This window comes from Notechis scutatus, chromosome 1, assembly GCF_049901735.1.
Source record: "Notechis scutatus isolate UNSWTSFEM ecotype Mainland chromosome 1, rNotScu1.2, whole genome shotgun sequence".
Classification (NCBI taxonomy): Eukaryota; Metazoa; Chordata; class Lepidosauria; order Squamata; family Elapidae; genus Notechis; species Notechis scutatus.
Genome location: NC_142009.1, coordinates 104,055,246 through 104,077,517, shown reverse-complemented (window position 1 = coordinate 104,077,517; position 22,272 = coordinate 104,055,246). Strand labels below are relative to the sequence as shown.

The window sequence follows — 22,272 nt, the reverse complement described above, 5'->3', positions numbered from 1 at the left end:
AGGATTTGTATCCTCAGACTATGAAACAACTAACCACTGGTTTCCTCTACTTAATGCAACATTTAGAAATTACAGCATTAAAGTGGCATATTTATCTAAAGTGGATACTCCTATTCTTCCACAAAGGTTACAGTAGATATACATTTTTCTTGCACCAGTATCTTAGCAACAAGACAAAGGCATCTATGAAACTGTTTTTAAGTTCTTTGTCTGCAATTGAGTATGCAAAGGCAAATTCTGGAGACAACAATTTAATAATACTCATTACTTGCAAATAAATAATGTGAGTTGTATGAACAAAAACCTCCTAGTTTCTTCCTTCTGTAAGAATAAAGCAGTGATAAATGTAAGATATAATCTATACTATAACATCACAGAAATTCTGAGAGAGAAAAATTATATCTTTTTCTGCCAAAAAGGTAACAATGGAAGACTACATGAAAGCATTTGTTTTTTAAAATGAAGGCTGATTGATAGCAGTGTTGTCAAATGGAGACCTTTCTTTGCATTTTTGAAGATCCAGTGACCCCTAGTGATACTCTGAAAGGCCAACTGATGCTTGATATAATGCTTGAGAAGCACTGATTTGCATGATTGCTCCTATGAGTACTTTATCTTATTTTATCATTGGTTTGCTTCAACTATTTTTAGGGGGAATTCCAAGGTTAATTGTTGTACAAAATGCACTCTTACACAGAATTCTATCCAACGCCCCCAGTCCATCTCATGAAAACATACAGATTAATATTACAGATGTCATTCTGGAATAATAACAGAGAAAACAATGTTCGAACATCCTCTGAAGTTGGAATCTAGTTAAATCACACCAGTGTCTAGGAATAACCATGCCCAAGAGCCAAATAACCAAAGAGGTGCTTCCTCTACCACAAAATCTACCTTTGCCTGTAATTCAAACAAATCAACGAAAATCCAAATGTACAATGGTTTTTTTAATTACTAAATTAAGACAGTTAAACATTTAAAAAACAAACTTGCAAATAAAACAATAACAAAATGTAATTAAGATCATAGCATTATTTTTTTAAAAACTTATAAGTCGAAAGGATTGGGGTTTTTGTTTCTTTTTGGTTAGAAAGAAAGAAGGAAAGAATTCAAGGTTGATAGACACAATTGAAGAAGTAATATTTTTGTGCATCCCACTGCTCTCATTTCCCAGAAAAGAAGTGCATAGTAATTCTACCGAAACACTTGCAGACATATTGAAAATAATTTCATTAGCAGTACAGGACATTTAAAACACCTATATAATGATGGAAAATGGTACACAGAAAAGATATTCTAGCTGAGTTTGATGAATGAAAAAGCATCTTGATATGACTAAAAGGCTATGAGGTTGAGACTATTGCATGGGATTACAATGTTTATTATTTTTTAAAAAAATCAGAAAATTCAGTTTACATATTTTGATACACAAAAGCACTTGCAGTTTCAACCTTCTGGTCCAGGCAGGGGTACTTTTCATTAATTAAGTCTGTTTTAATTCTGATCCCAAAATCAAACTACACACTTGGCAAATGTTGTTGAAATGTTGTACATGAGTTTTGAAAGATCAAAACTTAGAACAACCTACAGTTATATAGTAAAACCAAAAAGTGCAATCCAATTTAAAAAGTCATGCTGGGCAAAAGCCAAATATTCAGTCACCGGTTTTAGAATCATCACCAGTGTTCAATGTCCCCAGGGAAGTCTTTCTGGGTGCTTTAGCATTATGGAATCTGTTTCTGAAATGAATTTCCTTTAGCTATAGCACCTGTGGACTATATATACAGGTATGTATATATATTACATATTTCTATATATAAAAGAAACAAAACAAACCTCCAAACACTGGTCCTGATTTTATTTTGTTAGAATATGAAAAAATGTAGACAAAAAGAGGCCACTTCTGGAAAATAATACTTTCGTTGAATCAGGAGAAAACTAGTTAAAATCACATAATTCTGCATTTTGTTTTAAAAAAGGAAAGCACTAGGATAAATTATTGGCACTGAATTATTATTTACAGTGAACAAAGATTTTGCAGTTTACATAACATTAAAACAATGTAGTTTCAAAGTCTTTGATTAAGAAAAAAACCCCCCACGTGTTCACCTTTCTGTTCGGAGAAATTCAGATTTTTAGGACACATAGTTTTAGAAGTTCTCATCTTCTGGCTTCAGTATATTTGGTGCTCTAAGATACAGCCTTGAACCATTCAACCTATGTCAATTGCAAATGTAACACCTGGTAACTGGTTTGCGCAGCCCCGCAAATTACAGGTTATCACCTGGTTGGTATTGGGGTTCAGTTGCCGTAAAGTAGTCTTCCAGGAAACCCTGTAAGTACTCAAAAGTTGGCCGCTCTTCTGGGTCTTTTTTCCAGCAATGGATCATGAGCTCATGTAGAGATATGGGGCAATCTTGAGGACATGGCATTCTGTATCCTCTTTCTACCTGTTCTAGGACTTCACGATTATTCATACCTAGGAAATATAAACCATGTTTAAGAGATGTAAAACATATAGTCTTGAGTAGGGTTGCAATATAATTTTTATCTGAATGTGAGTTATTTATTTGGAAAATATATTTTCCCCAAATGTTTATTATGAATGTCTTATTGGACAGGCACCCCTAACAACCACTGATATATCATGTGTGCTCTATGTAATTGATTTTACATGATCAATGTTTCCTGACTGAATCCTGAAATAGACAAAGGTAGCATTTTTCATGCAAAATATCATGAACTTATCACTTATTTGGATCTATCAGTTAAAGTGCTTGATTTCACTTCGGTTTTCTTTTCTTTAATTCCTATTTTTCTCTTACCTGGATATGGTACTCTCCCTTTTGTTACTAATTCTGTTAGTAATATCCCAAAGGACCAAACATCAGACTTTATTGTAAATCTTCCATATAATGCAGCTTCTGGAGCAGTCCACTTGATAGGAAATTTTGCACCTGAGAGAACACAGAAATCATCAGTAAGCCTTTCGTTGTGAATTAATGGCTAATAAACCTATATAGGAGTATGAAAAAATAAATAAATAAATATCAAAAAAGTTATTAACTGCATTCTTCTTGTGAAACCTTTGTCGCGTATTTTAATAAATGATTCCATTCGAAACATAATTCAAACCTTTTTATCCGACACTGAAGTCTGAATTTTTGGAGCACAATGCTAACCTTTCTGTTTCTATATTTCTCAAATAAATTGTGTTTTCAAATAAATGAAAGGCAGAACTTTCAAATAGTGCATTTGTATTCATGGAAACCATATTCATGTTCTAAGACCTAACTGCTCAATTACTTAAGCATTCTAATTGTTTTCCTGTAGATTAAGTTGACAGCCCCATTACATTCCAACTGTGATTTGGTTAGAATCTGAGGTGTTTTGATATAGCTCTAAATCTTTATTATGGCTGGTTGCACAGTCAGCCAGATGTTTGGCCTGGATTTGGCCTGGATTTTATTGCCTTTCCTTGGGATATGCAGATACTATTGTTTGATGCTGTTAAAGGTGTAAAGTGTTCCAAATAAAGCTGCCTTTTGCAATTGACTGGTGGTGATTGTGTCAATGGCAATGGTATTCAATGGTGCCCCAGAAGTTAGGGGTCTGCACACTCTTTTGCCACAATCTCTCTACTTCATTTGCAGGATCTTTGTATTTTGTCTTCTCCAATTCTTTCTCTTCTATTCTGCCATCTTAAGGTACTGCAATGCCCACTATCCAGACATTTGGCTTTATTGCTAATTGTTAAGTCCAAGGTGTTGTGTGGCAGATGCTTGTCTGTTTGAATTCTAAAGCATCAGAGCATTTTAGCATCTTCATTTTCTATTACTTGGTCTTTTTGTGGTACTGCCAGTTGTTGTTTGCAGGCAGATAATATTTCTTGCAGATTATTATTATTTTGATGAATTGTGGTCAGCAAAGTAATAAGTATCACTTTGTTTTAAGTGAGTCAATCCAGTTAGACCTGGGTTTCTACTCTGTTAGAGAATTTAGCTTTGTGTCAAATATAAATGATGAATTGAAAGAGGAAAGAAAAATGTTGATACACCTGGGAGTAGGAAACTAATTAATTTTGATAAAAACAACAACATTATTATCTGCTGGAACACTTGAATAAAATGCTCACTTAAAATTCAGGAGGTACCAGTGACTGATATGATTCAATATTACAAACTATTCACATATCAAAGATACATGTCTGTTGGCTTAGCTGATCTGCAGTTCCAATATCTGGGAAAACACATCATTATCAAGAGTAAAATGTATCCAATTTACATCTAGAATCATAAGACATTTAGAAAGAGCATGATACAGTTAGCAATTTAAAAAATAAGTTTTTATGTAAGCTTCTTATATCTTTCAGAACTTGATCACAACAGTTACCATTTTTCCCCGAAGAATGAATACAAAGATTCATACAATTCCTAGGTAAAATGATCTGTAAAGCTGTTTGAATTTGTATTGTTTCAAATTTGAAACAATTTGACAAAGCACATTTCTTTTCAAATTAAAAATGGTTTATCTTGGATGTGAAACTATTGTCCAGATTATGACAACTACAAAACGGGTGCTTTACAGCCTATAACACACTTCTGGCCATTGCAAAATGTTGCACCACCACCTCACCATCACCGTTACATGATCTGGGTGCTTGGCTGTTTATAGTTTCCATTTATGACCGGTTGCCTCCCCGAGAAAGTCAACAGAAGGGAAAGTCTTCCATTGAGTTGAAATGGAGCTCAGAATCTGAAGATCCTAGTTTTGTTCCTTCAGTGCTTCAAAGAAATTCCCTTCCATGCATATAGGGAGTTGAACTTAATAAGCAGCTCTCTTTAGTTCTGTCTGCTTAATGACCTAGATAGCTGCTTAACAACTGCAACCAGTAGTGCCAGGTTGGTGGTCTTGCGTGAACCAGTCATGTCGGCATCTTGCTTAATGACCACTTTGCTCAATGACTAACATTCTGGTTCTAATTGTGGTTGAAAGTTGAGGATTACCTGTACTCGGAACATTTTGGAAGCTTGAAGCAAAGTTCTCTTGATCATGAAACTTTTCTAAAATGCTTTATATTTCAAAACTGCTTAAAACCTGTTTTATGTACATAGTGGTTTATTTCATTTGTCAAAACAGCCATTTTGAATTCAAAATGCTTTGTACATTCTTATTACGCAGGGTTCTTTCAATTATCAGCCGTTTGGCTTTAACTGAAATTACTACAAAACCATATCTGTCCCTACAGCTATATTAGCAAAAAGCAAGTAATACATATAGAGATTATCCAAATAAGCAATTGAGAAAACATTTTTTCCATTTATACCAAGTCTTTTATCAAACAATATTTACCAATTTGCCATTTCACACACAGGACAAAAAAACCTAAGTATCTCCTCCTTTATGTTTGTCATTATCAAAGTTACTGTAACTGTGTTATAACTATAAAAGTGTTAGGAGAAACCTGTTTGTAATATTCCCCAAAAACGACAATTTGTACATAGCTTAAATTAACACAAATAAATTCAAAGCCCTAACACACAGCAGATCCTCAGAATATATCCAATGTTCCCACTATTTTAGCTAACTCCAGCTATTTCTGCACTCACTGAAAATTCCATTAACCATTTTGTATTATACACTGCTCAAAAAAATAAAGGGAACACAAAAATAAGACATCCTAGATCTAAATGAATGAAACATTCTCATTAAATACTTTATTCATTACATAGTTCAATGTGCTGACAACAAAATCACACAAAAATTATCAATGGAAGTCAAATTTAGCAACCCATGGAGGTCTGTTTTTGGAGTTACAGTCAAAATTAAAGTGGAAAAAAACACTATAGGCTGATCCAACTTTGATGTAATGTCCTTAAAACAAGTCAAAATGAGGCTCAGTAGTGTGTGTGGCCCCCACGTGCCTGTATGACCTTCCTACAATGCCTGGGCATGCTCCTGATGAGGTGGTGGATGGTCTCCTGAGGGATCTCCTCCCACACCTGGATTAAAGCATTCCCCAACTCCTGGACAGTCTGTGGTGCAACGTGACATTGGTGGATGGAGTGAGACATGATGTCCCAGATGTGCTCAATTGGATTCAGGTCTAGGGAACGGGCGGGCCAGTCCATAGCATCAATGCCTTCATCTTGCAGGAACTGCTGACACACTCCAGCCACATGAGGTCTAGCACTGTCGTGCATTAGGAGGAACCCAGGGCCAACCACACCAGCATATGGTCTCACAAGGGGTCTGAGGATCTCATCTTGGTACCTAATGGCAGTCAGGCTACCTCTGGCGAGCACATGGAGGGCTGTGCGGCCCCCTAAAGAAATGCCACCCCACACCATTACTGACCCACTGCCAAACCGGTCATGCTGGAGGATGTTGCAGGCAGCAGAATGTTCTCCACGGCGTCTCCAGACCTTGTCACGTGTCACATGTGCTCAGTGTGAACCTGTTTTCATCTGTGAAGAGCACAGGGTGCCAGTGGCGAATTTGCCAATCTTGGTGTTCTCTGGCAAATGCCAAATGTCCTGCACGGTGTTGGGCTGTAAGCACAATCCCCACCTGTGGACATTGGGCCCTCATACCACCCTCATGGAGTCTGTTTCTGACTGTTTGAGCAGCCACATGCACATTTGTGGCCCACTGGAGGTCACTTTGCAGGGCTCTGGCAGTGCTCCTCCTGTCCCTCCTTGCACAAAGGTAGAAGTAGTGGTCCTGATGCTGGGTTGTTGCCCTCCTACGGCCTCCTCCATGTCTCCTGATGTACTGGCCTGTCTCCTGGTAGCGCCTCCATGCTCTGGACACTACACTGACAGACACAGCAAACCTTCTTGCCACACCTCGCATTTGATGTGCCATCCTGGATGAGCTGCATTACCTGAGCCACTTGTGTGGGTTGTAGACTCCGTCTCATGCTACCACTAGACTGAAAGCACCGCCAGCATTCAAACGTGACCAAACCATCAGCCAGAAAGCATAGGAATTAAGAAATGGTCTGTGGTCACCACCTGCAGAACCACTCCTTTATTGGGGATGTCTTGCTAACTGCCTATGCTTTCCACCTGTTGTCTATTCCATTTGCACAACAGCATGTGAAATTGATTGTCAATCAGTGTTGCTACCTAAGTGGACAGTTTGATTTCACAGAAGTGTGACTGACTTGGAGTTACATTGTGTTGTTTAAGTGTTCCCTTTATTTTTTTGAGCAGTGTACAAACATATAGCCTTTCAATACTTTAACACTTTCAGTCCCATCTGTATAACCTTTTAGCCTTTCTAGGAAACATCTAGAAATATTCTAACATGACTTGATCACTTATTTATGGTTTCCAAATCTGGGATGAGGCAGCGGTACTGGAGATAGAATTTTCACAAATTACTTTTTATTGGCCAATGTACATCCATCTCTTGCTTATGATTTATGGAAAATAATGTTGATCATCCTATTGGCTCTCACCTATAGTCAGCATAGCTGTTAGAAATCAATACAAAAAGAATCAGACTAAACTCAGAATTCTATGATCTGCAAATTAACTGGGGATGGGTATCTTAACACCATCTGCTTCCTTTAGTCATGTCTTCAGGGATTCAAGAAAGCTTTTGGGGGATGGAAGAGGCAGGAAGTCAGCCCAATTAATGTCAAGTACACAATACTGTAAGAAAAAGAAAATTCTGTTTTTGAAATTCAGCCTTCAGGTCTTCATAGGGGTGAGTACATCCTGTCTCTAGAAGCTACTGCCAGCTTGTATCACATTTTTCCAGCCAGTGTTCAGTTCCTGCATGTTAAAACCCTACAGGAACACTAGCTAGTTAGATAAACAATCAGTCCTCTAGCTATACCCCAGTGGAAAATCTATGTGACAAGATCATGGAAGTGGGGTGGGTGGGAGAATGCATGCCAGAGCCTCTAAGAATTAAGATACCAAGAGCAGCAGAAAAGCATTTGTCCCAAAGATGCTTTTTCAAGAGGCAACTGGACTTTCTGGTTTTTCTTTGAAGGGGTTTTGCTTCTCATCCAAGAAGCTTCTTCAGAAAGTCCAGTTGCCTCTTGAAAAAGCACCTTTGGGACAACCATGACCTGGATGACTGAGAATCTCCATAGACAGAAAAGCATTTGATTGCTATATTTTGAATATAAAGAACATATTTAGAGAAACTCTTAATTTTTAAATGTGGTCTATATTATATGAAAACTAAAAATGTACCTATGATTTTCTCTAATATACTTAGATAATTTTTTTCAAACTGATTATAGTTTTCACTATGAAAAGATTTCCTATTACATGCTGTATGGGTGAATTTGCTAGAACACAATAAATGTATTTTAAATTTATTTTAATAGGAAATCACTTAGTTCCATTTGTGGAGACCATAATTGGCCAACAACCTATGAAGACCTAGTGTTTAATAGTACAAATAATTAGGATTCCTCATGTTTATCACAAAAAGTGAAGTCACTATGATAGAACATGTATTCCAAGATATTTTCAATATGGCACTAGACATTTTTTTAAGGGGAAAGTTACTAAACACACACACACACACATACACACACACCATTCACAGAAACTACTGACCAAGAAAGTTGGTAATAAATTATTTCTGTTGCTTAAATGTTTGGAGTTATTTGTTTTAAATGTTTGGGGTTATAAAGCTGTTCTAATTGCAATCACTCTTGCTGAAGACTACTACTATTTCCAAATTTGCCAAAGAGGTCATAAATAAAATAATGATATATACCTTTCCTATCCAGTGGACTTGGCAATTACAATTTTTATCTCAAAAATTAAATGCAAATTACATTTAAAACAAGTATGCAACAGAAAGCCACCCACTTTGAGGGCATGTCTTTCTGCACATAATATTCACAAATATAACAATGGTTATATTTGCCACGCATCCTACCTTGTCTGGCTGTGTATTCATTGTCTTCAATTAATCTTGCTAATCCAAAATCAGCAATTTTGCATATTAGACCATTCCCCACCAGGATGTTTGCAGAACGCAGATCTCTGTGTATGTAATTCATTCGCTCTATATAAGCCATACCTGCAGCAACCTGTTTAATTCACAATACATGACATACACTAATTAATAAATGCAACTTGCTTTCACATGCATACCTTGAATTAATGACATATTCATATTTACCTGTGCTGCCATGTCTACCAGATTTGGCAATTTCAGAGCTCTTCCTTCACCATCTTTTAGGAAATCTAGCAAGCTTCCTGCAATACAAATAAAAATAGGTTGTTAAATAATGTTTGATTGTCTCAAAATAGTTGAAAATTACATTCATAAACAGTGTTAATATAATAATAAAAATTAGAAATTTACTCCTCCCAAGCAATGTGGATTAAGGGAAAGCTGGAAATATATTCCATGATCAAAGAAACTCCAAACCATTTCTCCTTGTTTTTTGTTTTGCCCAAATCTCTTATTCATATGATGACAAATTAAATGTATGAGGTATAGACTTGTTTTTCCAATGTTGTATTAATAATTCTTTAGCCATTCTCCATATACAAATATAATTCAAAGTTTTAAAATCAGCAATCATTTACCATCATAATAATTTTATGGATTGTAACTCTGAAAACATGTACTACATGTTTACTTATTTATAAATTGCATATGCCTTCAAAGATTAAAATCACACAAGTCATAAAAAATGTCAGGTTAATATAACATTCATCCTACTGAATTCTAGGGTTTAACCCAGAGGCAATTTTAAGTGATTCCATCTTCCCTGTGTAGCCAAAATATTTCAGCAAACGATCAACAGCTGCAGCAGATTTAATATATCATCCTACTTCAGAGGTAGGAACATATTTGATAGTGGGGCAAACTTTTTTATTTGTTTTGGGACTAGCAATAGATTCCAGGAAGTGCAGAAATGATATAGTGATATGGGTGATGCCTGAAGTTCTAAGAATGTGTGTTAAAGAGATGAGGGAGTGTTGGTTTTGGTGATTAAAGCTGAATACACTTTCAAAAGCAACCCACCCTCTGCTTTTGAGGGCAGGGGGTATCTCGTAATCATTCTTAACTTCTGGCAACTGTCTGGAAATTCCCTGAAGTTTTCTTGGCAACATTTTTGGAAGTAGCTTTTTCATTACTTTCTTCTTAAGGCTGAGATAGCCCAAGTCACTCAGCTGGATGCAAGAAAGAACGGAATCCACTGCTTTCTATTTACTAGCTTGGCACCTTTAACCAGTCCATCTATCTCGTTCTCTCCTTTGCTACTCCCTCCCCATTGCATACAACAGGGAAATTTTGCCTCTTGATGATCTGCCAAAAACACTGTTGCAATTTCTCACTTAAGGAATCACTTAAGGGATTCACTATTGAATATTGGAAAGAGCAGAAAATGCTACCCTTTATCTAAAGCACCATTAGATAATGGTGTTAAGGCTTAAGTCCCACATAGCTTTGGATTCAGGTCCTCCCCCTCTCAATATAGTTATTCTACCCCAAACAAAAATAATTCTCTACAATGCAGAACAGAAGTGATAAAGTTCCTGGAAAACTGATTTGTGTGAAGTAAGTAACAGCTGAAAAAAAATGTACATTCTGTAATATCAATTTGGCCAACACAACAAAGATGAATCCTTATTAGGACAAACGAAGCATTCTACATTATTATTTAAAGAAACACCAGTGCCCAGTCATGGGTAAATTATTAAAAGGAACTCTTCCCACTACTTTATCATCTGCACAGAATTTTTGTGTAGATAATATATTTAAAGAGTTCAGAATGCTTACTTAAGCATTTCTAGAGGGAGAAAGTAGCTTGATCACACAGCAATGCTGAGCTCAGCAAATTCATGAAACCAGAATATAATTACTTTAGGATGTGAAAATCAATAAGGGAGAGTAAGATGCAATAATATATAAACATTTTAAGGTATTGTGGTAACAGACTGGTATGAATTGTCAAATAGGATCAGAAGAATGGAAAAGAAGAAAACTGACCATCTTGAAATATTTATGTGAAAGGTAATCATAAAGCCATAAAAAAACTGAAGGAAATAAAAAATAAAATTATTATGAATAGTCTCAAAAAATACTGAAATATAAAATAACTGGGAAATTCTGGTACTGTTTGGAAAGGCCTTAACTATTCTATCTAGATCATGCTAATAATTTCCAAAAATGTCATTTTTAGTGTCTATGGATTAGATTCTAGATTCCATTCAGCCCTCTCAAATCTTTGTGATTCCAGTCAAAGAGACGATGCCAATTTTTGAAGTTCAAACCATGGGTATTTGAAAATTTGAATACAACAGGCAAAGGAATATATGAACATTTAATTAAGGTTCTTGTCCAATATAAATTCCGAAGTAATATATGAGGGAAGATTCATTCCTTTTACTCACACAAACTTTAATGTTTTGAATCATAATAGAACCATTCATATTTACAAAAATGAATTAATATTTTGAATACCTGGTCACTCAAAATATAAAAAACACTAAAAACAAAAATAAAAATTGCTTTAAACGTTCAGAGTGATCTTAAATGATACAGAACACTGAATCACTAATGTGAAGATACAATTTAAATGCATAAAAGAAAGTATATTTTCTTTTCAACAATTTAAAATTGGGATGTAAAACATACAAAATCTCTGCTAGATTTTTACTCAGAATGAGGCACAAGAAAAAAGATACAAGTGAAAGGATTTCAGAAAGGACTAAACCAGTTTTTGGATATTGTAGCTCAAATAGATTTTGTCTTTCAGTAAGCAACTAAAATGGCAAGGGCTTGAGGAGAGAGAGGAAGTTTTAATTGTTTGGTGGCAGTAAAACTTTTTGTGTGGTTGGGGAGATCTTTCTAGTATTACAAGGAAATTTTAGTTCTTTATTCCTTACCTTTATTTACCTTATCAATATTCTAACCCTTATATTCCCTCTTCCTACTCATTATAACTATTACACTGCAATGGCTCTTAAGAGTTGGAATGAATTCTAGAGGCAACGTGGCATTTTCTAATGCCTTATTATCTTATTATTATAATTAACATAGGACATTTTGTCAAAAAATTATCTGCTTGTTATATTCTGACACAGAAACATATATGCTACTTTCAAAGATTTTATGGGTTTGATGGTAAGAGTCTAGATAAGAAAAGGGTATAATTATAGATAAGAATGAAATGAATGAATGAAATGAAATTATAGCATGTGGCAATTTTTGCATGCTGCAAAACCATTTTATGTCACTCTGTTAGTTCATCAATTACATTTTAAAAGAGAAAGAATTCTAGAAGCCACACCCTACATGCTTTCTCTACATAGTTTAATTATATTGCAGTGATTTGAGGGATTGGGTTTTTATTTATGCATTACTATTTATTTTATGTTTTACTGAAAACTGCCAAGAGTCAATTGGTATAAACATTGTATAATTAATTAAATACAAGGTAGGCTTAATAGCAGAGTTTAATTTGCATTCTGCAATCTATTAAGTACACATGCTTCTTATCTTACCTTTACCCATATATTCTGTGACAATGTAGATGGGTTCTTCTGATACCACAGCATAAAGTTGGACCAGTTTGTCATGCTTTAGCTTTTTCATGATCTGGGCTTCTTCCAGGAATGATTCTGGGGACATAGTGCCAGGCTTCAATGTCTTTATTGCCACTTTAGTATTCCCATTCCAAGTACCTATTAACAGATGGATAGATGACTAAATAAATTTTACACATTCCTGACTGAGAGCTAAACTACAGAATGCTATTTGCAGATATTAAAGCAGCCTTTCCCAATCTGATTGTCCTCCAAATGCATTGCTTTTCAACTGTCAGCATCCTTAAGGCACAGATCTGAAGAGCACCAAGTTAGGGAAGGCTGCTGTGATACCAAAAATGAGTTGGAAAGATTAATCCATACATATAAGAAGCAGTGAACACTAATGCAGTTGCAGAAAATTGGTGATCCAACTACTTCAAGTTAGGTTCATCCTCTACAGTCGAAAGAGGGATGAGTACAAACATGAAAAACCTATCTTAATGACTTAGTTTATTGGGTGATCTAGTAGAACAAGGTACTTGAGGCAAATGCATTTCACAAAGCACAGCACCAAGCTCCTGGGGATGTGGTGGGGGGGATGAATTCAAGTTCATTAGAAGATTCCAAATTATTGAACAAATTTATTGGGCTGAAATGTATTGATAAATATTCTTCTGCTAAAATTGCTATCCTTTTTTTAAAGTCATAAACAAACCTCTTTCTACTGGAGAAAGACTGCACATAGGGCCAAAGCAACATACAACATAGTATTCTTTACAATATAAATAATAGTAAAACATGAAGGTAAGGATTCCATGGACTCTTGTCCAAATTAATTCTCCTCTAGAAATTATGAGGATGCTAATGAATAAAAAAATTCACATATCAGCTAAAAATGTGATTTGATCTGTCTACAGCTCAGAATTGTTTTATTTCATAATCATCTATGGAACTATTTTTTGTTAATATTCCAAAACTAGGAACTTTTATTTTTGAGGGAGGAAAAAAAGATTGAAAGCTAGACAAATGTTAACTAATATAATGAATTCGTTTTCACATATGCTATAGAGTTAACAATTTGCATACTAAAAGAAAGCTATAGCCATGTGGCTCAGCTATTTATTAGTAACTAGCAAAAGACTGTCCCAATAATTATATGCAGATAGCTTTTTTGCTATAAAGTAAAAAAATCCATGTTTGAGATTAAATCTTGATTACTATATCAAAAGGATTTGCATCCCTAATTACTAGACATTTTATCTGGTCTCATAACTGCTAACAAGAGCTCCAAGAAATGAACCAGCACACAATAATGGGATCTTGGACTATATAAATAACGGTAGAACTTGAGAACTGGAAATCTCCAGTTCTAGAATCAACAATGCATTTTTTTTTTACAATATAACACAGAAGACAACATATGTTTTCTTTCTGTGCTTGTATGGACTAGAAAAATAAGCCTAGCATTCTCCACTCAAGGGCCTTATCAAATGTTACTCTTAGGTGACAATATTAGTTCACTGGAATTTGTGTTCATAATGCCTTTCTTGTCTGAAATTGACTTCTTTCCTGATGGCTTTAAGTATCCATCCCAAACCAGAACAGTTTTCGCTGCCTTACCACTCCACACTTCAGCGAAACAGCCCTGACCCAGCTTCTTTTCCAGAAACAATGAATCTCGTGCAACTTCCCATGCATCCTTAGCCAATCCGACAGTTTGTGGAGTATAATTCGATGCAATCACAGTTAAGTTAAAACATAAACCATCAGCTTTCTCTACAGAAAAGGAAATTAATAAAAGAAATACTTATAATTCATAGAGTAATTGCATGCACAGGGAAAGATGGAAGGTGCTTTGTTCCCTCATTAGTTATCATTCAGTAACAGTTTTGATTCTAGACAGCAGACTCACAATAAATATTTCCATAGCTACACTATCTGATTAGTATATTTGAAAACTGAAGGCAGCTTGCTAAAGCTAGCAACTAACCCCATTGCATCACTTGTCTTTTTATCATTTTTTTTAAAATGATAAGTTTTTCAGAGAGGAGCTAAGTAATGGAAGACATCTGTTCTTCCCGTTGCTGATCCCTATTACTTTTGCTTCCACCTTCCATCTTCCGTACCTGTCCCCAATAGCTGGGGGCTGACTAAATAAGTTAAAATATTTTCTCAGCATACCCATCCATACTTCCCCAAACTGCCCATTTCCCAGTCTCTTGATCAACTGTAGTGATTCTCGTGGAATTTCCCAGACATCTTTGGTTTTGACAGACAGGTCAGTGAGCCTTGGCATTCCTTTATGACAAGGGACTACTAAGCGGCAGCAAAGACCCGCAGCTCTCTCTGATGAAGGAGAAGTAAAGCACAGGGAAAGAAAAGAGTAACAAACATCAAACAAACATAGCAAGCACAGAAGAAAAAACAAACAAAAATAGTGCTAGTAAACAAGTTAAAATGTCTTGTTAGTAGCATTCTAAAATAAGCTTGAAGATTAATCATCCTGCATACCACTGGAGGTGAGAACTGCTTCCATCCTTTTGGAAGACTATGAAAACTTGGCTTTGCTGGTTGGCCTGGGACCCCAAAGGGGGCACTCAACACTGGAGGTGGCTGACAGGATAATAAGATCTCATCCCCGTCCCATCCATATCTTAGTTCTGGCTTTGGCATAGTTTTAAAATCTTAAATCTGTGTAGTTTTAATGCAGGGCCCCCCAAACTTGGCAACTTTAAGACTTGTGGACTTCAACGCTGGCTGGAGAATTCTGGGAGTTGAAGTCCACAAGTCTTAAAATTGCCACGTTGGGAGACCTCTGTTTTAATGTCTTAACATTTTAATTATTTTTCTACTTGTTTTATAATTTGTAAACCACCCAGAGTCACCTTATAGGGGAGATGTGTGACATAACAATTTAATAAATAAATAAATCCCTAAAATTTGTACTTCCGTTAATTCTGAGACCTCTGTATTTTAGATGCCATGCTGCTTTCTTTTGCTTAGCTTGAATAGGAGACTGAGATGGTTACAAAATGTAAAAAGATGAGACAAGATTCTTAAGCCTAATCCTGATTTCTGCTTTGCATCTATCTTAGTCTTTTTCACAGCTTCCCCAAAACATCAGGTGTTAATAAGAATGACTCTTTAACAGAAATCACTGGTCTCATTCAACTTTACTCTGGGTTACTGTTTCTTTCTTAATTGATTGGAAGGGCATTCAAATGTTGGCATGACCTATTCCAACCTCTCTTCTTTTCTCTCCATTATATTTCTATTCCTTTCTATTCCTCTATTCTTCTCTATTACCACTGTTAACAGGAGCACCAGTATTAATTTGGTTGTATTTTAAGGTTAATTGGATCTTAGACTTGAGAAGAAATGGGAAACGTATACAATCATGTGAAAAAAATTCAGTACACTCCATGTAAAGTCTCCCCCTTTTCAAACATATATGGGCATATAAATATTTTATCTTTATTACACAGTATAGGAAGGAAATGTAACTGAAACAGCTATGAAAAACTGACTTTGTGATCATTTATTCACTAAAAAAATTAATAAATATGCCATTCCCTTCTGTGGAAAAAGTAAAAATAATCTCAAATACAGCTTTTCTTATAACTGTCTGCCAGACTCTGACATCAACTGAGGGGATTTTTTTTCCTAATCTTCCATACAGAATTTTTTCATCTGTGAAATGTTTGCGGGATTTCTTGCGTGAACAGCTTGAGTCACCCCATGTCATCTCAGTGGGATTTAGATCCAGGCCATTCCAGAACCCTCCACTTCTTTTTTTTCAGCCCTTCCTTGGTGAAGTTACTTCAGTGTTTTAGGGTCACTGGCTTTTGGCTGAGCATCAGTCTTCTGATAGATGGCCCCACATTTTCAACCTCTGTACGAGGAAGAATTTATAGTGAATTCTAGAACAGTGAGTTGCCCAGGCCCTGATAAAGCAAAGCAGCCCCAAACCCTAACATTTTCACCACCATGCTTTATAGATGGTATCAGGTTCCCCCCCCCCGGTGAATGTTCTCTTTGGCTTCCACCAAACATGACTTTTGGCATTATGACCAAATATCTCTATTTCTGCCTTAGCTATCCAGAGTACATGTTCCATAAATCTCATTCTTTGCCTAGGTGCCAAATTTAGATTTGCCCTTTTGTGTCTTTGGGTAGCAAAGGTTTTCCTCCAGCATACCTCCCAGATAGATTTAATTTGTGCAGGTTCTTTCTAATAGTAGATTCTTGCACACTGGGGAGAGCTATCTGTATGTCCTAAGATGAAATGTTAGGGTTCTTAGAGACTACTATCAACCTTGTGTATTCTGCTCTCAGGTTGCTGGCCTGCCCTGGCCAAGTTGGCAGTTGTTGGAAATCTTCTCCATTGTAGATGATCTTCCAGAGAGTAGTATGATTGATGTCCAATTGTTAGAGAATCTTTTAATATTCCTTCCCAAATCCATTGACATATATATAATCTTCTTTCTGAATGCCTCAGAGCACTTTTGATTTAGGCATAGCAATCAAACTTCAACAACAAAAAGCATTTAAATGAGGTTTAAATAAAATTGGTTTCTCCCAAAGCCTCTCTCATGATGTTGTTTATATACTATTATACAATCGTATATACAATTATATATTGTATATATAATTATATACAATTAGCAATTATGTTTATTTAAATTACACAATGGACTACAAAATGTAAATAATCTATGTATTTGTTATATCCCCTTCCTCTATCAATATTATTGAAATAAAGATCATATACCTATATGTTGAAATATGTTAAAAAAAGAAAAAGATTCAATAGCATGTACTTTTTCACATTAGTATGAAACTTTAGATGTTAAATGTTGCTACGTAGGTACTATGCAAAAATGAAGGGTGGAGTTTGGTCACATGGGTTATACATGGGTATCATGGTTACACATGTGTGCACATGGATATCAGAAGCAGAAATTAAGTTTTAAATCAGGAATGTTTAACACTTAAAATAAAATTTACTCAATTGACTCTTTAGGAATAAATTTACCCTTTTCTACATTTTGATATTTCTTTTAAAAAGAGGGGAATATTGAACATCCATCAAAAACAAGAAGCCCTGAAATCTTTAAAGTATTTGTTTAAAAACTCTAGGAAAAGGCAGAGTGCCAGTCACTGTTAAGTTCAGGAATATACTGATATCAGACAGTTATTTCCGCAAAGTGGAAAAAATAGTGTATATCTTGACTTAAGGAGACAGTACTTTCAAGTTTGTTCTGTAGCTATATATTGCAAATGCAGCTGAACTAAGGAAATGAAATGCAGATTTGATTGGCAAGTTCTGGAAGGATGTATACTATATACATCCAACTGCTATTTCAGTCCTGGGTTTGGTTAATATATGGAGATCCTACTGTTACACTGCCTAATGCTTCTCTTGCCACAGCATAAGAATAATTCCTGACACTCAGCCTGCTGTTTTAAGAATAGCTGCTCTATTTCTGATATTCCAAACTATTGCAGGGACTAATATGTATAGATTCACTGAAACTGGTGAACATTTGGAGAAGGAAGACTAGGTTTTCTTCATTTAAAGGAAGATACAGGGAGGAAGTCAGCTAGAGTAAACGACAGAGGCAAAAAACCAACGCAAGCATAGGAATCCCTTGAAGGGAGTCTTAGATGCAAATAGTTTGCATATCTATTTCCAATATTTTCATTCTGATCATTCATTTTATAGTGTGGTTTACATAAAAAGTTGGCAGTATTCAACTTTTACATAAAAAGTCAGCAGCAAATAAATCATCATCTATAAATCCCAATTCTTGAAGATTATTTAATTGAAATCTAAAAGATATAGACAAATAGAAAAGTTTTCATCTGATATCAAAAAGAATTCAGACTTGGCACCAAGAAAATGCAGTATATAATCTGGACTTCACAATCAATGAAGCTTTTATTTCTTGCCTGGTCAATCCAAAGAAAACATTTCAGCAAAGATTATGACAGTTATCAGGTTTACATTTGGTGCAGTTTTATAGATTTAAGTTAGTGATTTTAATTGTGTCTGAGTTAAACTTGGAGTCAACACAGCTGCTTCATGTTGTTAGCAGTCTAGCATTTGTATTTTGTTGGCAGTTCAACTACTGCCATCACAGTACACTATTTTGAAAATATGTAGGGCATATCATATATTCTAATAAAATATTAAGGTAGCCTAAGGTTACCTCTTTCTTGTTTCATTGTTGTACCCTTCCCCAATGTCCCAGAAGATGTTTGCTGGAGATTCTATAGGCTGATTTATCTATCTCTTCTACTGTACTGTGACTAAACAAAGGGTTCTTAGCCTTCGTAGTCTTTTTTGTAACAAGAGCCAAGCATTCTCTTTTTTTCCAAATTGCATTATGGCATGAGTGACTCTTGAAGGACAGTATCATTCTATCACACCTAGCCTGAGATTAATGAATGCTAAAAGCAGGAGAAAGCTGGTCAGGGTTAACAGAAATAGAGCCATAACATACACCTCAGATATTGTGACATGTTTCTGAGCATGCTCAAATCATTTTGGGTGGAGTATAAACTTTTAACACTATTATCCTAAAATGTTTTTATTCATTACTGTGGCCTGAATGCTTCAATGGGAACAAAACAATCTCTCAGTCAAGTCAATCTCAAGTCTCATTGTTTTTTTCATGTTATATGAAGACGTTTGAAAGGGCAAGGGCAAGGAAAGCTGGTGGTGATTTACCAAGGTAGCTTGTGAAATGAAGTAGAAAACAATCAATGGTTGACGCTAAGAATTTATTATCTGAAGAGGAAACCCTACTTCTTTTGTAAAAACAGCTGGAACGGCATAATGCAAATACAGAGTTAGTAAAACACCATTGGCTCTTGCCAGTGTATTAGCTGATGATATATTTGCCCAAATACCCTCAACAGGCCCATCATTAATTTTAAGGACTGTCTCCTATTCATTCATGGCTCTCTGGTAATTACAGATTGCTTGATAAAACTTTCAGGCAAATCTCCAGATTGTCGTTCTGGATTCTGATATCTTCTAGAAATACTGCTAGGAAATTACAGGTGTTGCTATCTGAATAAGTGGATTGTACCAGGTTTATAACAGTTGATCCAGGATGATACCCCTGGAGAAGCATATACTTTTAAAGTAGAAATTTGTCCTGCTAGTGACAAAACTATGCCATGGATTACTACAATATTATAGCAATAGAAAAAAAATAAGATTAAAAAAGGAAACAAAAATATTAGAAATGAAAAGATGCAAGTGGACAGAATACAAGGAAGGCAAATAGCTTTCTAAATGCAATAGAGAACAAGGAGACAACATAAGAGCTTCATGCAGTATTAATTAATGTATTAAACAATATATGAAACATAAATTTATAAATACACTCTAGTTAGCATGCATCCTTGGGTGAGCAAAAAGAGAAGAATTTTTAAAAGTGCCTGAATATAGGAGAATGAATATTGCATTATGTTACTAAAAAGATAAAATAGTTCAAAAACATTGCTAAACTGATTTTCTAAAACAATTTAGAAAACAGTTTAAATATTGAACCTTCTTGGAAAGTCATCTTAGAATAAGTAAATAAGGGTCTGGTATGTTAAGAACTTTGCACAGAATATTGTATGCATGCACATAGTAACACTCAACCATTCTAAGACACAAGAAAGCTATTTTTAAAAAATGAATTATCCTAAAGACATGCATTTTTACTTATTTTACAACAGTGAATAAGAGTAGATAGTAATTAGCCAATTAATACCACCTACATTCAGTGAAATGAGGAAGACAAGATTTCCCCTTCCTAGCATGCTATGTGTTCTCAGAAGTATTTAGGAACCTTTTAACTGGGAGAGGGCAATTAGAGACTTTCAGGGGGAAGGAGCAATATTGTTAAATGAAAAGAAACCTACTTGCAAGAAACTGGACATCCCCCAGTGCTAAAATAAAAACTATGGATTATTGCTCAAGATACAGGAAGTATAATTTACCCCCACCTCCTATCAACCATTAATTACCATTAATTCTAATGTTCTGAAAAAAATAAGAACATCTTTAAGGACCTTAGAAATTACTTTAAAATATTAAACACATTTGATTATTATGATCCACAACTGTCTAAAAGAATTAAGACTGTAGTTTTATAATTTGTTTATATGTAACACCAATTATGGTAGTATCAATATTTGTTAATTAGATGAAGAAAAAATTAAGTTTCTAGGAATGTGGGATTTTTATTTACCTAAAAACAATTCTGACAGGCAGTCAGCTCTGTAATTTTAATGTACCACATACAATCTTTAGAGGCTGTTTGATATAGTTGTTAAAGTCGCAGGCTAAAACCTGGAGACTATGAATTGCAATCTTGTTAGGGACATTGATCAATCACTTTCTCTTAGCTCAAGGAAGAAGGCAGTAGCAAATGACTTCCAAAACACCTTGCCAAGAAAACTGCAAAGAGCAGTCTAGGCTGTTGTCATGAGACAACAATTACTCAAACGCATGCACACACACACTCACACAAACCCCAGCAACAAAACAACAAAACTATCCTTGCATAAATATAGGACTAAGTGTGGTTGGATCTCAGCCATATCAAGCAATGAGCATGAACTAAAGGCTTTCTTTCAGCACTGTTTACAGCATTAGCTGTCAAATAGAGGAAAGGGGGAATATAACATTTGTGGAATGCTTGTACTAAATTGTACAAGATATACTCAATCGGAATATACAAGCATAATGAGGTGATGATAAGGGTCACTGGGAAGGAAGGAAGAATGTTCTGTCACTTACTGAAGGTGGCATGAGCTGACAAGAACAATTTTTTATATATGATCCTGATTTGTTTACTGTCAGTTTCAATCCCAACATTGCAGAGAATGAGGGAACAGCCTTTAACTGTATAATTTGTCAACAGAAATATGTGAACAACTACATGAAATTCAAGAACTAAGCAAGTGATTAGTCCCTATAAGGTATTCTGATGATAGGTGGATGGAGATCTTTCTTTTTAAGTGCCACGAGTTACAGCAAAAAGACTTATAATTTTGAGCATCATTAAAATCAATATAACCATAAATTAAGATGACTCTAATTAGAGGTAACCTATGGGTAAAATGTATGTATCTTTTAAAACATCAAAATGCATCTTTTCTAGGAAAAAGGATTTCTATTTCCTAAGAAAGACTGTGAATTTTGGGATGGAGGGGAGACAAATTAATTTTATAGGAAATAGAAGGGAAGCCACAGAGATATTTAAAATCTCAATAAAAAGGACTCATTCACCTTTTTTAGTTTCATGACTATGCCTCCACACTCCCAGAGTTCTAAAATTTAGTTTAAGATGTTAAAATGAAAGCAATGGTGAATTTTGGGAAATCCAATATTACGATGTGACTACAGGAAACCAATTTATGCATTATATTAATAGCTTATCCCAAATGTCCTTTTCAGATAAAGTGGTTTATATCGAAAACCGATGCAGGTATGCAAAAATTGCTAATGAAACTTAGAGAGTATAGAAATGCTCTGAGCTTATATAGTGAAAGTCATATTTTAAAATGGTGAGTCTTTATTTGTTCAGATAATATGACAGATTCATCTAAAGTATTTATCTCCAAACTAAAGACCGAAAGGAAAAAGAAGATTCTAACTTTGTTAACAGTTTCTATTTAACAAAAGATAATAAGAGAGGCATTATATCAGTAGTATTTTTAAGGAAGCTGAATTGATTTA

The 22,272-nt window shown here is 35.2% G+C and overlaps 1 protein-coding gene across 9 annotated transcripts in view; it reads right to left on the bottom strand.

Moving 5' to 3' along the window:
- Positions 1-929: 929 nt before the first annotated feature.
- Positions 930-22,272, bottom strand: part of FYN (FYN proto-oncogene, Src family tyrosine kinase) — a 137,459-nt gene continuing 116,116 nt past the window's right edge. For 6 of the 9 annotated variants that reach the window (XM_087942117.1, XM_026666694.2, XM_087942127.1 and 3 more), the window contains 6 exons: positions 14,709-14,873; positions 12,504-12,683; positions 9,163-9,239; positions 8,917-9,070; positions 2,829-2,960; positions 930-2,482 (listed from right to left, as the gene is read on the bottom strand). In XM_087942117.1, the coding sequence (XP_087798243.1) occupies positions 2,274-2,482; positions 2,829-2,960; positions 8,917-9,070; positions 9,163-9,239; positions 12,504-12,683; positions 14,709-14,873 (917 nt within the window). In that variant the 3' untranslated portion in view covers positions 930-2,273. Of the gene's footprint in view, positions 2,483-2,828; positions 2,961-8,916; positions 9,071-9,162; positions 9,240-12,503; positions 12,684-14,147; positions 14,304-14,708; positions 14,874-22,272 lie in introns of all 9 variants that reach the window. The other 3 variants (XM_026666695.2, XM_087942155.1, XM_087942162.1) reach the window with 2 other exon arrangements.